This window comes from Zootermopsis nevadensis, unplaced genomic scaffold, assembly GCF_977971745.1.
Source record: "Zootermopsis nevadensis isolate Lab colony 2312 unplaced genomic scaffold, Znev_1.0 Znev_ptg000002l, whole genome shotgun sequence".
NCBI lineage: Eukaryota > Metazoa > Arthropoda > Insecta > Blattodea > Termopsidae > Zootermopsis > Zootermopsis nevadensis.
In genome coordinates, this window is record NW_028259134.1 from 12,781,527 (window position 1) to 12,797,539 (window position 16,013).

Here is a 16,013-nt window from a genome sequence, read left to right on the forward strand (position 1 = left end):
CCAGCTGACAACTGTAAATAATTTCCCCCCCACTGCAGGTCATGGTCTACCAATGACGTCCATTTGTTCTAGCGAACAGTGACGTATTTCAAGGGCTCTGTGTCATATGTACAAGCACAGCCTGCAACTTCTGAACAAGATGGAGGATGACATGCTTCAGTTCTTCGTGGCGATCTACGTGTATGGTCCGGGTTGAACCATTTGGATACAAACCACAACCCAAGAGACTACTACAACTGTTAGTGTTGGTAGCCTGCTAAGTGATGTAAGATCGTTTTTGAAAACTGACAACTATTCATCGCCTTGTTGACGGAGGAAGAATCACCTCTGAAACGTCCGTAGACTTCCACCAGACTATACTCATCATCTTATTCTTTGATGTTTCCTTAGGTGGTCGATGTAGTATTTTCCCTCGAGTTTCCCCGATTACAATTTTTTTATGAATTTTTGCATACGTAGATACGATATGTCGCGCATAACCTATGATCTTTCTGTAACTTAATCATATAAAATTGACAACAATATAATAATTCCTTTATGGTGACCAAATGAATAAAGATGAGATGGCAGGATTGTGTAGCACGCATGGAAGAAATGAGAAATGCACACGTTTTGTCGTCTACACTAACTCCAGACCGGCTTTGAAGTTTACCCTTCCTATTCAAAGGGTACTGGCGGCCTCTCTAAGTGGGTAAAGAGGCCAAAGCGTGAAGCTGACCACTGTCCTCCGTCTATTACTGATATTAGGAATGCGTGGGATTTGCTTTCACTTTCTTTCCGACATTTGGCCAGGTCGTTGATAAGCCCACAACTTTCACTTTGAAAAACAGCAACTGTTGTTACGTGCTTTAGTTTTGTGATCAATATAGGGAAAACGCAAAGCCTGAAGAGAATCGACCACGTGTATGACCTAGTCGTATATGGGAGAGTAATATTAAAATAGATGTTAGAGAAGAGAGTATAAAAAATTTGCGCTGGATTCATTTGATTCAGGGTTCTGTAAAAGAGAACTTCTTTACTTGCTGAGCAACTATTAGCTTTTTAAGAAGTGTGTTTTATGGAGTTAATGGGACCGCTGGAGCATACGCGGGTACAGAACCCCTGAGAAACTCGCATCGGTTTTGAGAAAGAGTGAGTGGTGAATAAGTAGGATCTGAGATTTTCAAGGCGGTGTCTTTGAAGAAGACTGTCTTCTGGGTTGTTGCGCCGTGTAGTATGGTAGAAGTTTACCGACGTTTCAGAGGTCCTTGCTGCCTCCATCATCAGGGCGGTTTTCACTGCGGTGAGTTTGAAGATGGCTATTTTTAGTAGTAAATAACCTTGAGGAAATGTTAAAATTGACGTTAAGACAGCAATGTTCAGACTTTCCGCTCTGAAAACCTCAAATCTTACAAGACAACAATTTGTTTCATTACTGGTGGAGCGATAACTAAATGACACCTCCTATGAAGGAAATTTTGTTTACGAACTGAACTTCTTAGACATGTAGAATCTAAGAGACTTCTAGTAAAACGTGCCGTCCGTATGACAGAACTCAATGGTTCCTGTGTTGAATGCTAAGATAAAGCATTAGTGTTCAGTGACCATGGTCGAGTGCGGACTTACTCAAGGTTTTTCAACGATACTTTCACTTATTATGGCATAACCTGGTGTTACCTACGAACAATGGTCTACATTCAGCAGACAGAATTTTATCTCGCATTCTGCTTTTTGTGTAAGAACTCTCAACATCTTCATACACAATCCAAGCGACCGTCATATCAATACATAAGAATTTTTGGCACATGGGGAAATTACAGAGTTTCTGTTACAATTGCCAAGATTGTATTTATACTGAAAAAGACAATACAATATGTATTTGCGAGCCTTGGAAAACTTCTCCAGTGTATGCTACTTCCGACATTTTAGAGGTGCTTGTTGCATCTATCATTAGTGGGATGATGGAGTTACTTTCCAGAATTCGTAGTGTCCTCAAGCAAGGATAATAATGTTTTTGCTGGTAGTGCCAGAAGGGAATAACAACTCATATTACTACCCGGCTAAAAACATTTTCTAAACTACTTCACGCTTCAACTACCATATTATACAGGTTCAATAGAATATAATAATTTGTTAACATTTTAACGTACACAACTTAGGTATTGCTAAACTGTATTTGAAGTGCTATGATATTCCTGTAAGTCGCAGACAGTACACATGCATGAAACATTTAAAGTATATCTGCCCCTCTACACTCCATATAGGCGCTTGGAGGGAGAGAATTTGGCATAATCCCTCAGGCCCTTGCATACTGCCTTCAGAATAAAGGGTAATACACAATAATACGTAAGGATAAAACAAGAATTGCTGCTGTAGATGACAATAACAATTAAGAAACATGAAGGTTTACAGTAACGAGCTCCCGAGGGAAACACACCCCAAATCTCGTTATGGTATGATCTTAAAGCAGATGGCAATAGGGTTTCAATCGAGCTCTTTCCCCTCTATCACAATCTCTCTCGTCCATAATCTCTGACGTCATAGAAAGGGGCGTTGTTAATGCACATATTTATCACGAAGAAGGTAAAACGTGCAGTATAGTGCTGGTACTCAGTTTTGACACTAGTAAATAAATTCGATAACATTACAATGAAGTGATTTGTATTTTGGAACTACCTGCCTTTTCCTTTACTGCTGGATCATATAATCAGTTTGAAAACTAATTGCATAATTATCGTTACGAAACTTAGATATCCGTGTAAATTAACGTTGAGTTGTGAGAGTGTTCATTGGATTAATCTGAAACTGGCTATCTTCTGTTTCGCCGTGTAGTCTGTAGAAGTAAACTACCAGACTAAATGGAGACAGCCATCTTTATACTCGCCGCTGTAAGAACCTGAGATTTTTACTTTTCTATCTGCAGCAACAGCAATCATGACAATAATAATATTCATAATAAGAATAGAAGAATCATACACATGAACATATGAACATGAATTTAATGTTATATGTCAGTTCCTTTCTTAGTCGTCCAAGTTGGCGTTCACCACCCTGAAGACAGGGGCGACATGTTTTTTCTAAGTGTTAGGAAGTACCTACAAGTCTACACGGCATCATGACAGAAAACCAAAATCCATTATTTCACCTTCGTCAGATTTCTGCGTAGACGCAGTTTAGACGTGCATAAAAACATATGTTTCACAATTAATTTTTCACATTGCGTGACTTCGTTGCTTTAAGAGCCTGTTCCAGTCTGCTGCCACGTGAGGAAGGTCGAGAAACATTGCGTTAGTACACTAACCATAATTGTATTACTTCAAGTTAGGGACTTTAGAATGGTATTTCTGTGGTTATACAACCCATATTAAGACACCCTTTTAGATTCCGCTGAAGAACGTGGAGCTTTACTGGATTCCCTATATTTAAGGATGGTCTGAATACATTAAGTAGCAACACGTGGGCCAGTAGGGAGGTTAGTTCCTGGGGTCTCTGAAGAACTGGGACACTCTATCTTAGGATATACAAACATGGCTGTCCCATGCTTGGTGTTCCAGGGGCAGAAGTGGGTAAAATATGACCAGGGGTCAAAATGGCCGAAATATTATAATAAGAATGAACTTTTCCGTAGAGAATGTAAATTATAGTTTTCGCAAAATAAATCGGAATTAACACTGAAATTTTAAACTAATTTTATTGGTCGCACGTTTGCGCGCGTGTAATCGTTCGTTTACTGCACCTAGGTCAACAGTTACACATAAGATAGTGTTGTACATTGTAAATGAAACTAGCAGTTAACTATTTACAGAGAAATACTGGAATTTTCTAAAACAGAATTAGCAAATGCTTAAATAGAAGCGAATCAAAATTACGTTTTTCTTAATTTTACTAGCAGGAGCTTATACATTTTCAAATGTGCTTCAAAGTTAACTTGGCAGCATCTATGAAAACATTTGCTCGTACATATTACATTGGATCTTTAGGTATCTGTAAAAGAATTGAAACGTCTTCGGTTTTCTTATGGGCAGGAGAAAAGTTGGAACCCGGGAAAATGCTTCGTCTCGGTTAATTCCAATATAAATAGCACCTGAAAACAATACCGGAAAAGAGTCGTATTTTCATTCTGTTCAAATCAAAATTTGCTTAGTAATACAACTTTAAATTAACACAGAGTGAGAAATAGAATAACGAATCCTAATTAAACAAAAAACTAATCTGTAGCCTTATTATTTATATTCTTTTTAGGAAAATTATTTTGTTGCCAATCTGTTTGCTTTTTACTCGTTATATATTTTTGTTTTCTGTTGTTTATTTTAAATTTGTTTTCCTAATTTTTTTTAAAAAAACATGTTTCATCTCAAAACGTTTAATATTCTTCTTTTGCCTCTTTTGTTTTCGGTAAACGATGTTTATTATAAAACACTCCATGATGTTTAAAATTCTAACAGACTAAGATTTTAACTCATCCCCTAAAACACTTTTTTCTGTTTCAAAATAAGTTAAATCCATTTTAACTGAGCACTTCGTGAAACAAATTGTTGTCTGCGAATGTTTAGGATATTATTTATAATAAGACCATTTATTAATATGGACTCGTTCATATTATTTGATAGAGAGCGTAGGCTACTGTAATCACAATAAAATTTATATGTTTGTGGAAATTTAAGTTTTCGGGTCCTGTTACAAGTATTTGTTGCTGCAGTCTAACGTGCTCACAACTGTCTGTGTAAAACGTGAATCAAGAATACGAGAGCCAGAATATGTTAACTCGAGGGCCATTGAGGTGATTTAAAAGATGGACGGTAAAAAAGAAAGAGCATAGCCGTTTTTTTATGCCAGAGGTAAATTTTTTGTTGTGCTCTTATTGTGACTCTGCTTATTACGATTTTCAATAGTTTCTTCTTCTCTTTGTTTTATGAGATTGCAGAATTCCATTGAATCTCACTCTATAGGGGAACTTGTTCTGCGAGAAGCAGAGAGGAGTCTCTAACCAGTTTCACCGGCGGGTTTAGGAGTGGGAGAGGAAAAAGTATTTTGTTGCGGGGAGCGACGGAAGGGGCGTTCGTAGTTGGCGGAAGGGGATGGTTAATCGGCTGGCGTACTCCGCGAGGGAAGTAGGGCGCTATCTATACGTATGATGGCAGAGGAACGGGAGAGGACGGCGACAAGCGCAACACAACACTTCAAACCTCTTCAAAATACCAGATTATTTCCAACAATTGTAAAGGAAAGATATCGTGCTTACGAAGCAGGATAACACACAAAGTAAGTCTTGGAGGTTATGTCGGTTAAACTTACGTTGTTGCTATCCACTATGTTCTCCCTTCCCCTCCCGTTCTTCTAGAACGACATGACGTCATCAAGAGTAGGAATCTCTACCGCCGCCATGGCTGTGTCGTGCACGAAGTCCGTATGAGTGTGTTTGTGTAGGGCTTGTTTTTTTTATTGCAACACACGCTGTAGTGCTTTATTCTGCACTAAACCTACCGGGAGACACAACGTACTAGGACTCTGAGACAAATAAACTGAAATTCAGTGTCTCAGTAATATTCCTTTTGAAAGTATTTACTTAATCTTTAATAGTTTTATGAAACAAAATGTTTCGTCAGAGGAGTGTTGGAACGGTTTCGGGGTGCTGTTTTAATAACTGAAAAGTGACGTCAGTTGTGATTGTCGACTGATTTCAGTGCAACTACTATATACGCGCACGCACAAGCGCTGTAGCTTTCGAGAGGCATTTATAACCCCCGCCCTCCTGCACACGTCGCATTTTGGTGGGCTGAACTCGGGTGCTTTGGTAACAGCAGTAATAACTGGACCAACTGGAGTGGTGGAAAAAAACACTTCATCACAACGAACACCTGGGAAACCTCTGCAGAGACATTGCAGAAATCGTGTGTGTTTTTATTGTGGCTGGATCGTGAATTAAATTTGTAGTAAATCGACATGTCTAGAGTTTCCATCAACAGACCGATTTCTCGTAACAACAGAGTCAGGAAAATAAGCAGGGTGAGTAACAAGTCTATACTTTATTCAAGTTTTTCATTAAAATTAAGAAACTGGGAACGACTTCATGCGAGAGTAAAACAGCTGTATGTATTCTACAATGTCTGTGAAGGACGTGCGCAAGCGCAAAGCCGATCAGCTGTTCATGGATGTGGTGGACGGCGTCTGGCTTGCTTGCTGAGTTCTTCCTGAAATTCAATACTGTTATCGCCATTCGGCGTTTGTATATGTCATCACCTCCCCCCAAAACCTGTAGGGCAATTGAACTGTGTGGGGTTTTCTACCATGTAAGGAGAGTTAGTTTAAAATCAAATTAAACTGATAACAGTGTTTTCACGTCCTCGTATTTCGTTTTCAGATCAATAGATGTCACTCAAAGAATTGTGAAGTGTCCTAATTGTCCCTGGCAATTTTTCTCTGTTAACTTCTACTCCGTGAAAAACACCATTTCGTTTTGTATTTCCAAAACAAAATAAACTTTTGATCTTGGTTCTTCCCCAACTACGGTAGTGTGGTATTTTTTATTACGACGCAAAACATAGAAGTTAGTATACTGCGTGTTCGACACCTTCCGCGTTCGATTCTCGTCCACGAGGCCGGCTATTTTGACTGGGTTTTTTTATGAATTTCGTCAGTTTTCCCACGCAAATATTGTATTAGTATTTTGAAATGGGCCACCACTGTCTTTATGCAGATCCTACCCAATTCATTTTGAGCGTGACGTACCAATCACGTGTCGGGAACTTCATAACGTGTGTATATAAGAAATTGTTGTAAGCTCAGAAGTTGAAAGGCTTTGTCTCCATTAGTCCACAGCGTTTGGAATACTTCCAGTTAATCATGTAGTAGCAGAACACTTTGAGAGATGTTTTAGTTGGTTCTCAGTAGAATATAAAAGTGTTTTTAGGGCATGTAAAGAAAGTGTTTCTGTCTTATGGGATCGTGAACATTTCGATGTTTTTGTAACATTTTTGTGTTTCGCTTTTGTTGTTCAGGGAGTAGAAGAATTTTCCGTACGTTCTAGAACACTGACGAGACCTGTTCCAGGCTACAATAAAAATAAACGTGATCTCGTGAACTCTTAATGCAACTAGAAAGTCTTAAGTAGCATTTCGTTGTGATCACAGCGGTACATATGACGTGTAATCCGAATAGATAATCATAATTTTATTATAGCAACGGTACAATATCAATGGAACTACAGTGAAAGGCAATGTAACAGTGGTAAATGATTCACACATGAACGAGCACTTCCCAAATTATCCTTTGTTTAGCAAAGGTGAACAGGATACATTTTGTCATGCATGGCAGACCACTGCCGTTTTGCGTACTGTGTAATTTTATTTCATCCAGTACTGTACACACCCTTTCCTTTTCCTGGTACGTCCTGATAAATGTCAACTGGTGTTTGCGATGATGGCTGACAGTGTTTGAGACTTAACATCAGTTTTCTTCTTACCACGATTTTAAAAAAGAAGTGGCTGTTAATCGTCATACTGCTGGATTTTAGCCGATTTGCTAACACTAACACAAAACACCCAGTTCTGAGTGTAAGGTATGTGTGAACTTAGAGCATTTCGATCTTATTACGTAGCTATTTTAATAAAATCTTGGACTTGTATTTAAAATCATTTAGATGGTTCAGTAATGCCGGCATCAAACAAATTCTTACTATTCCTTAGATCACACAATCCTTACCTTTGTTAAAAATGTGCCGTTATTATTTTAATTTGTACTGAAGAGCAAATGGTGGTATTTTATTACTCGGCCATTCTGATGTGGTGGCTTAACTTGTTTTCTATAGTGTCTTTCGTTAGTTACTTATGAAATACTTAGTTCTCTTTGTGTATCTTTTAATTTTCTTATTCATATTTTGACCTTCTTATAAATTTAAAATAACTTGTTTGAATTTTACTGAGACGTTTATTCCATTATAACTGTAATTAAATGTATTTTCATTAGAATTAAAAAATAACACGTTTCGTGATAGAATGTTAGAACAAACACTAATTTCGAAACTATGAAACATGTCTATCACAAATAGCGATTAGAAGAGAATGACTCACTTGAATCAATATCAAGAAGAGTAGAGAAGCCAAACTAACTAAAGAAGATAAGATACGTATGAATTTCATCTGTAGATAACGCAGGCTTTTATAGTTTCGTCTGTGGGATTACGTTTCCAGGTATCCAGGAAACTCGTTACAGAAAATCAGGAGTCAGTCATATTGCTACTGATGGTGAGATGTATCTCGTTAGTGTAATACCACACTAAAAGGAACAAGTCTAAAGAATAGTGTACCATATCACATAATCGCATATTTATTGTGTTGTGAGTATTTTAAGAAGGGTTTGATATCAGACAGGTGCTGTCTACTGCACCGATTAGGAAGTTAAATAAAATGAGAGAACGTACTGGTTAGTGGGTTATCTCCCTCGGAGATTTAAATCTCTGATTCATTCCATGGAGTAGAGTCCCTTCTGAGGAGTTATCAGGCGCTTAGCTAATGAAGAAATTTCCCTCCTTTCATGGAACTCGAAAGTCATTCATTGCCGTGAAAACAGGAGCTCGTCATTGGACCCTGTGTGAAACCGTACGAATTCAGTCTTTGAGGTCCATTTTAATAGTCTGTTCTCGTATCATTTACTCTTATATTCACATTTTTTTGTTTTTCTCATTTTCCCTATGCCTACCACATTCCCTGCTCAGCGTAACATCCTTGGTTTGATTACCTCAGTAATCGCTTAGAGCGCACATTTTCGTTGAAATTTAGTCGGGTAGTTCCAAAGTATCCAAGTCCGTGCCCCTGTGCATTTCACATGCTACTATTTTGAATTAAGAATTGTTAGTCCCACCGTGCTGGTTGGTCACCCCTTGTCAGCTATCCTCGACTGCTTATTCAATGTGTTTGCAGATAGGTCTCCGCTTCTTATCTGGAGGCTGTTCGTACTTCCGCAGCACGAGGACGCGCTATGCCATGGGACCTACTTAGATGTACTAGGGTAGGCATTAATATCTGTTTTAAAAGCATTAGGCCACTGCTGTGTTTATCCTTGTGTGCTTTCAGTAACCGTCAGTTCTCTTTTACGGGCATATTTTCACTCAGTAATCGCCTGTGTACCACTGTTCCTTTTTATTTATGGTGATTTCCCATGCCCTCATCAGCGATGCAAAAGTTTCCTCTTTCCATGAGTCTGCTTATTCTTGGTAAGGCGCGTGTCTCGGTTTAAAAACCACAGAACTGACTATCAATGAAGTAGGTAAAAAGATGGCTGTCTTCTGAGTTGTAGCACCGTGTGGTCGGGTAGAAGTTTACCAACGTTTTAGAGGTCCTTGCTGCCTCCATCTTCTACCAGACTACACGGCAAACCCAGAAGACAGCCATCTTCGTACTCACCATCGTGAGAATCTCAAATCCTTCCATGTAGCTGTAGTTAGCTGCTTCCATGGACAGAGATTTTACTGAGCGCATGACGGTTGTTCTGCTGATAGAGGGCTTCCTTCATAAAGAACTCCTACATACATCACCGAAGCCCACCATGTTGAAGCAGTCTTGGCATATTTTAATGTAATATCTGAACATTTACCTGAGGAACATGGCGAAGAAACCTCAAATTAATCGTTTTGCGGGCCTAAATTTGAACCTGGAACCTTCCGAATATTAAGCGGTATTGATATCCACTACATCGCGACCTCAGAATCTTCAGATCGTCGACCCGAATTGATGTCCGTCTACGGGTGAGAACTAACATCGTTTAACATCCCTTACCTGTGCTAGGAGGAACCTGTTTTCAAGGGATTTTCACGTGGAGTAGTGTATAAACGGGCTAGTGGGCAACTATTTACCTTCATGAATGAGGTTGAATCAAACATTAAGACGCGGGGAAATGTATTGGGTAGACAAAGATGGTAGTCCTCTACTAAATTAAGTAGCTCCATAGAGGAGTCAGTTCAAGAGAAGGTAAAATTAGTCGTTTACGTAGTCAAAGACGTCCCTGCCTTCTTCTAAACGCGAACATTCATTATCATGTGTTGAGGATCACGCCATGGTTTATATTCTGATCCTTATCAGTTTATGCCAGATCATCACATTAATTATGTGAAGTACATTTTAATATCTTTATATTACGTCTAGGTCTCACAAGTGATTGTTTCCTTTAGCCTTTCCTAATAGAACAGCTGCCACGTATATTTCTGCACGTAAGAATGAAAGATATAACAGATCGGTGTTCCTTTGCATGACATGCTCCAACTGCTATTGTCAATGAACATCAGGAAACTCAGATTTCCGTCTTCTTGGTTGTTGCGCTGTGTAGCCTGGTAGATGTTTACCAACGTTTCAGAAGTCATACTTCGATTAATCGCCCTGATGACGGAGGCAGTATGACCTCTGAAACGTTGGTTAACATCGACCAGACTACACAGCGCAACAACCAAGAAGACAGAAATCTTCATACTCTGATGACGAAGGCAGTATGACCTCTGAAACGTTGGTAAACATAGACCAGACTACGCAGCGCAACAACCCAGAAGACAGAAATCTTCATACTCATCACCCTGATGATGGAGGCAGTATGACCTCTGAAACGTTGGTTAACATCGACCAGACTACACAGCGCAACAACCAAGAAGACAGAAATCTTCATACTCTGATGACGGAGGCAGTATGACCTCTGAAACGTTGGTTAACATCGACCAGACTACACAGCGCAACAACCAAGAAGACAGAAATCTTCATACTCTGATGACGGAGGCAGTATGACCTCTGAAACGTTGGTTAACATCGACCAGACTGCACAGCGCAACAACCCAGAAGACAGAAATCTTCATACTAAGAATCGCCCTGATGACGGAGACAGTATGACCTCTGAAACGTTGGTACGTTGGTAAACATAGACCAGACTACACAGCGCAACAACCAAGAAGATAGAAATCTTCATACTCTGATGACGGAGGCAGTATGACCTCTGAAACGTTGGTTAACATCGACCAGACTACACAGAGCAACAACCCAGAAGACAGAAATCTTCATCGCCCTGATGATGGAGGCAGTATGACCTCTGAAACGTTGGTACGTTGGTAAACATCGACCAGATTACACAGAGCAACAGCCCAGAAGACAGAAATCTTCATCGCCCTGATGATGGAGGCAGTATGACCTCTGAAACGTTGGTAAACATCGACCAGACTACACAGCGCAACAACCCAGAAGACAGAAATATTCATACTCTGATGACGGAGGCAGTATGACCTCTGAAACGTTGGTAAACATCGACCAGACTACACAGCGCAACAACCCAGAAGACAGAAATCTTCATACTCTGATGACGGAGGCAGTATGACCTCTGAAACGTTGGTAAACGTCGACCAGACTACACAGCGCAACAACCCAGAAGACAGAAATCTTCATACTCTAATGACGGAGGCAGTATGACCTCTGAAACGTTGGTTAACATCGACCAGACTACACAGCGCAACAACCCAGAAGACAGAAATCTTCATACTCTGATGACGGAGGCAGTATGACCTCTGAAACGTTGGTTAACATCGACCAGACTACACAGCGCAACAACCCAGAAGACAGAAATCTTCATACTCTGATGACGGAGGCAGTATGACCTCTGAAACGTTGGTTAACATCGACCAGACTACACAGCGCAACAACCCAGAAGACAGAAATCTTCATACTCATCGCCCTGATGACGGAGGCAGTATGACCTCTGAAACGTTGGTAAACATCGACCAGACTACACAGCGCAACAACCCAGAAGACAGAAATCTTCATACTCTGATGACGGAGGCAGTATGACCTCTGAAACGTTGGTTAACATCGACCAGACTACACAGCGCAACAACCCAGAAGACAGAAATCTTCATACTCATCGCCCTGATGACGGAGGCAGTATGACCTCTGAAACGTTGGTAAACATCGACCAGACTACACAGCGCAACAACCCAGAAGACAGAAATCTTCATACTCTGATGACGGAGGCAGTATGACCTCTGAAACGTTGGTTAACATCGACCAGACTACACAGCGCAACAACCCAGAAGACAGAAATCTTCATACTCACCGCTGTGAAAACCTCAAATCATATATATCAACAAACTCGTTTAAAATGTGTCTAGGGCACATGCTTCAATAATCCTGTCCTATTTACTCAGTCATTCCTGCACGCTGCAATCGGCCATGGCCCTCTTCGACCCCATTTCATTCTTAATAGTCGTTCTGTAAGGTTCTCAGGTGTTGCGGTTAGCACTGATAATTCCTCTTCGTGAGCTGGTAGTATCGAATTTCGGCCCGTACCTTGGTTAGGCCCATCATGATGGAGTTGTTCTGCTTTTTCTCAGTCCTTCCGTTAAAATGCTATGCTCGGTCCATGATCGCTACCTTTGATGTCGTTCTCAACCAACCCACTATTCAACGTCGTGCAGTCGATGAAGTGTCATTAAATCAACTATAAAATTACGATCAAGGTTACACAACAACAGTCGATATGTCTTATTAAAATTTTTAAAATAAAGGACAACAGTGACAAATTTCGGAAACCAACGTAAAGTGGAGTACGTACATAATTGAATTCGATTTATGTTGAAGTAATTATAATTCATGTTTCCTTTAAAACAATGCAGTGAGTCGTAGAGCTGTCTGAACTGTGAACCTACTAGCCAGAGAATGGACCAGCTGGTCCATTCCAACCTCCACTGCAATCACCTGTTCACAGGTAAAAAAATGCGAAGTACTGTCCAAACTCCCTTGACCCTGTCTCTTTTCTTCGTCTGTTCGCCTGAGACAGCAGTCAGCAGCCATCTGCTAGCAGGTTCTCCTAGTACACAGCCCGTAAGTAACTTCCAGCACACGTTAGATCAGTCAATATACAGTTTTCTGCTACAGAAAAATATCGGCGAATTATTAATACCGTTACAAATTCTCGTCAGTAGTCAGTGCAGTGTAAGCTCGATTTTTGTTATGTATGTTAATCACAGATAAAAGATATATTATCTGTGCTCATTACCAAGCTCTACGACATGTCTTGTGGGGGAGTGGAAATGTTGTGGTGTATATATTCTTACATCAAAAAAGATGGAGCTCAGTGGTTAGCTTCACTCTTGAGCCGGAAGGTCTTCACTCCCCTTCCAATATATTAGTATTAATAAGTAATTAATATTATTAATACCGATTCAGCGTTGGTAGATTTGGTACTCGAATTCTGAACTTTCTTCCTTTCGCCTGGGCTTCGATCCATGAAGTGTGCAATTTGGTGACGGCTACTTAGTATTAAAGCCTTTACGCTAGAGGTCGTCGTTTGAGATACTATGAAGGTGTACACCAAGAGCATAATTGCAAACACGCAACAGTTAATTTGGCTTGAACGCCCGTCTCCGTGGACACTTTCCAGCCGAATAAAAGCTTGGGAATATATCTGTTACTACAACTCGAATCTGCGTGACACCGGCCAACACCAAATTTCTTCATTGCTATACCGAAAGCAGGTAATTGAATTTGTTTTTAGTTTGCTAGAGTCCGGAGTGATCATCATAATTGTCGACTTTGAAGCTATCAATAAACCAATCGATTTGTAACCGACCAGGTAGTGGTATTGTTGAACGCGGAGTTGGTTTTATTTCACTGAGCTATTCAATGACCCTCCCACCGGGCTTCGGCTTTAGCAACCGTTTCATTTACAGTGGATAAGCAATATAATAGATGATGCGACAACTTTCTCTGGCCTCAGTACTTCCTGCACACTTTGTTTCCCAACACTTACAAAAATTGGGTAGTGTTACATAAACAGCTTACAGTTGTAGAACCGTGGTCTGTACACAGCCTCCTTCGCTTATCTCCAGTACATTCTGTGTAAGTCACTGCAGGCTCCAACGCAGAAGATTATTTATTGAATTTTCATTTCTTCTTCTAGTCCTGAAAATATTAATTATTGTGATTGTGAAGGTCACATGAGCTGATTTGCCATGAAACATGTGGAAATCCTGTACAAGTAACAAGCTGATGAATACAATGCTATAAGTGGCGATAGAAAGAAATCGACAAAGAAGTAAAACACGAGAGAGAGAAAGGAAGGAGTTGGAAAGTAAGAAACAAGAAAAGACCGAAATTGAGAATGAAACAGCCAAGCGAAATTAAAAATTATTTTTTAAGACAGCAACCCACATCAAGAACCTTGTTTCTGAAGCACCAAACTTTAAAGGGGAAACTGTTTTAATACCAGAATTAGTCTATAGGCCATTAACATCGCTTTCTTACGTTGTTAAAATTTCAACAGGTTACAGCGGGTTATATTTTCACCACGACGTGTAGACCGACCTTAGAGCCTTCCCAGACTCAGTGGCCGGATTTTGAATCTTATCAATCACCTCCATCTTCGCTGAGGCAAGAATGTGGTCTCCAGGAATGACTGAGAAAACAGGACACGATTACGGAAGAATGTGCCCTAGTCACATTTTAAACGATTTTATCGATGATCATTAACAATATCAGTTGGGACATGTCATGCGAAGCAACGCCGATCTGTTATATGCCTTAAATGTAAAGACAAATACGTATCCCCGCATTCTTAGTGATAACGATAGTCACTTTTTTGTGACTTATTGAATAAATCTTACGTGGGAAATATTTTTACGTCGTCTGCTATCTGTTGCTATGGTTACGTGAATGATATCTATGGCAACGCTTGCGTAGTTGGACTACGTTTTGTAATGTAATTTTATAATTCAGTTAGGAGCATTCAAGGTATTTTTCCTTTATGGGTTCCTCACACACACTTATTAATGCCAGAATAATAACTTCAGCGCCAACCGCTTCCTAAATCCCACTCAACTCACAATTCATAATCATGTGTAAGTTCGTTATTCGACTCTGTTTAACTCCTGTGTTTGATACAGAGTCGTTAAGTATTCGATAAATATTTTAATCTCCCATACGAAAAGTGGATTGGATTTATCTGGCTCACGACTGGGACCGGTGGCGGGCTCTTGTGAACACAGCAATGAACCTTCAGGTTCCATAAAAGATGGAATTTATTGAGTAGCTGAGCCATTATGGGCTTCTCGTGCGCTCTTCTGCGTGGCGTGAGTCTTCACGAGGTGCTAATCTGTAATCAGCTGCTAGTAATCTGTTGTACGCACATTGCGTAGTGTTTATCAGGTAGAGCCTGTGCTTCTGCTTTCGGATAAATCATTGGTGAGTGTAACATAACAAGTTAGAGGATGGAATTAGGGAAATGTCGTATTAGTACTTAATATTACAGACCTAGCTGTAATAGAACAGTACATCATCTCCATTTTCTTAAATTGGTGCGTGTAAGTGGATATAGAATGTTCTTGCTTAGTGAGGCCCTATAATTCTGTAATTAACCCTTTGGAGCCGAACCTGGTCAAAGTAGTATTTAAGAATTCAGTCCATACCACAAAGAAAACGCATTTATTCGGCATGACAAAGATCAGCTGTTTAATGCTGTTTAAGGAAATAATCGCTGTTTGCATCGAGAATCATGCGAAACTTATTTTATTATTTAGTGTTCTGTCTGACGACAGGTCCATATGAACAGGATCCTTCCATCCTTTTCTCGGACTGGGACCTGTTCATATACGCTCTTGGCAGATGATCCAGAAGTGGTTTGCCATTGCCTTCTTCTGTGTGTGAATGGAGTAATTGTTGGGATGCCACAGAGAAACCGGGGAAGCCCACGGAGGAAAACTCCGTGTTGCTTAGAGTCTAGGCCACGGCCTTGCCCAACACAAGTTATAAATTCGGGCACCGCCGGGAATCGAACCCGAGACCCCAGGATTACAAGGCCAGCGTTCTAACCGCTAGACCACCGTGGCGGTCATGCGAAACTTATAAGCAGAAAATGGAGCTATATTGTTGACCACATTGACAATAAGGTAAATTGTTACCATGTTGTTCCGTTTCTCATTGTTAGTCGGTGACCCAGATTTGCCGAAGTTAAATGCAGTGGTGGAGAGTGAAGGATGTCGCTAAGAGGTAGAGACCATGAGGTAAGATAGGTCT

At 40.2% G+C, this 16,013-nt stretch overlaps 1 protein-coding gene across 4 annotated transcripts in view; it reads left to right on the forward strand.

The window, feature by feature from the left end:
- The window catches only part of LOC110832213 (uncharacterized), a 119,054-nt gene that overhangs the window by 28,202 nt on the left and 74,839 nt on the right, over positions 1 to 16,013 (forward strand). The window contains exon 1 of one of the 4 annotated variants that reach the window (XM_087349715.1): positions 5,252 to 5,985. The exons of 2 other annotated variants lie outside the window; for them this stretch is intronic. In XM_087349715.1, the coding sequence (XP_087205841.1) occupies positions 5,923 to 5,985 (63 nt within the window). In that variant the 5' untranslated portion in view covers positions 5,252 to 5,922. Of the gene's footprint in view, positions 1 to 5,251; positions 5,986 to 15,902; positions 16,001 to 16,013 lie in introns of those variants that run through there. One more of the 4 variants, XM_087349734.1, reaches the window with a different exon arrangement.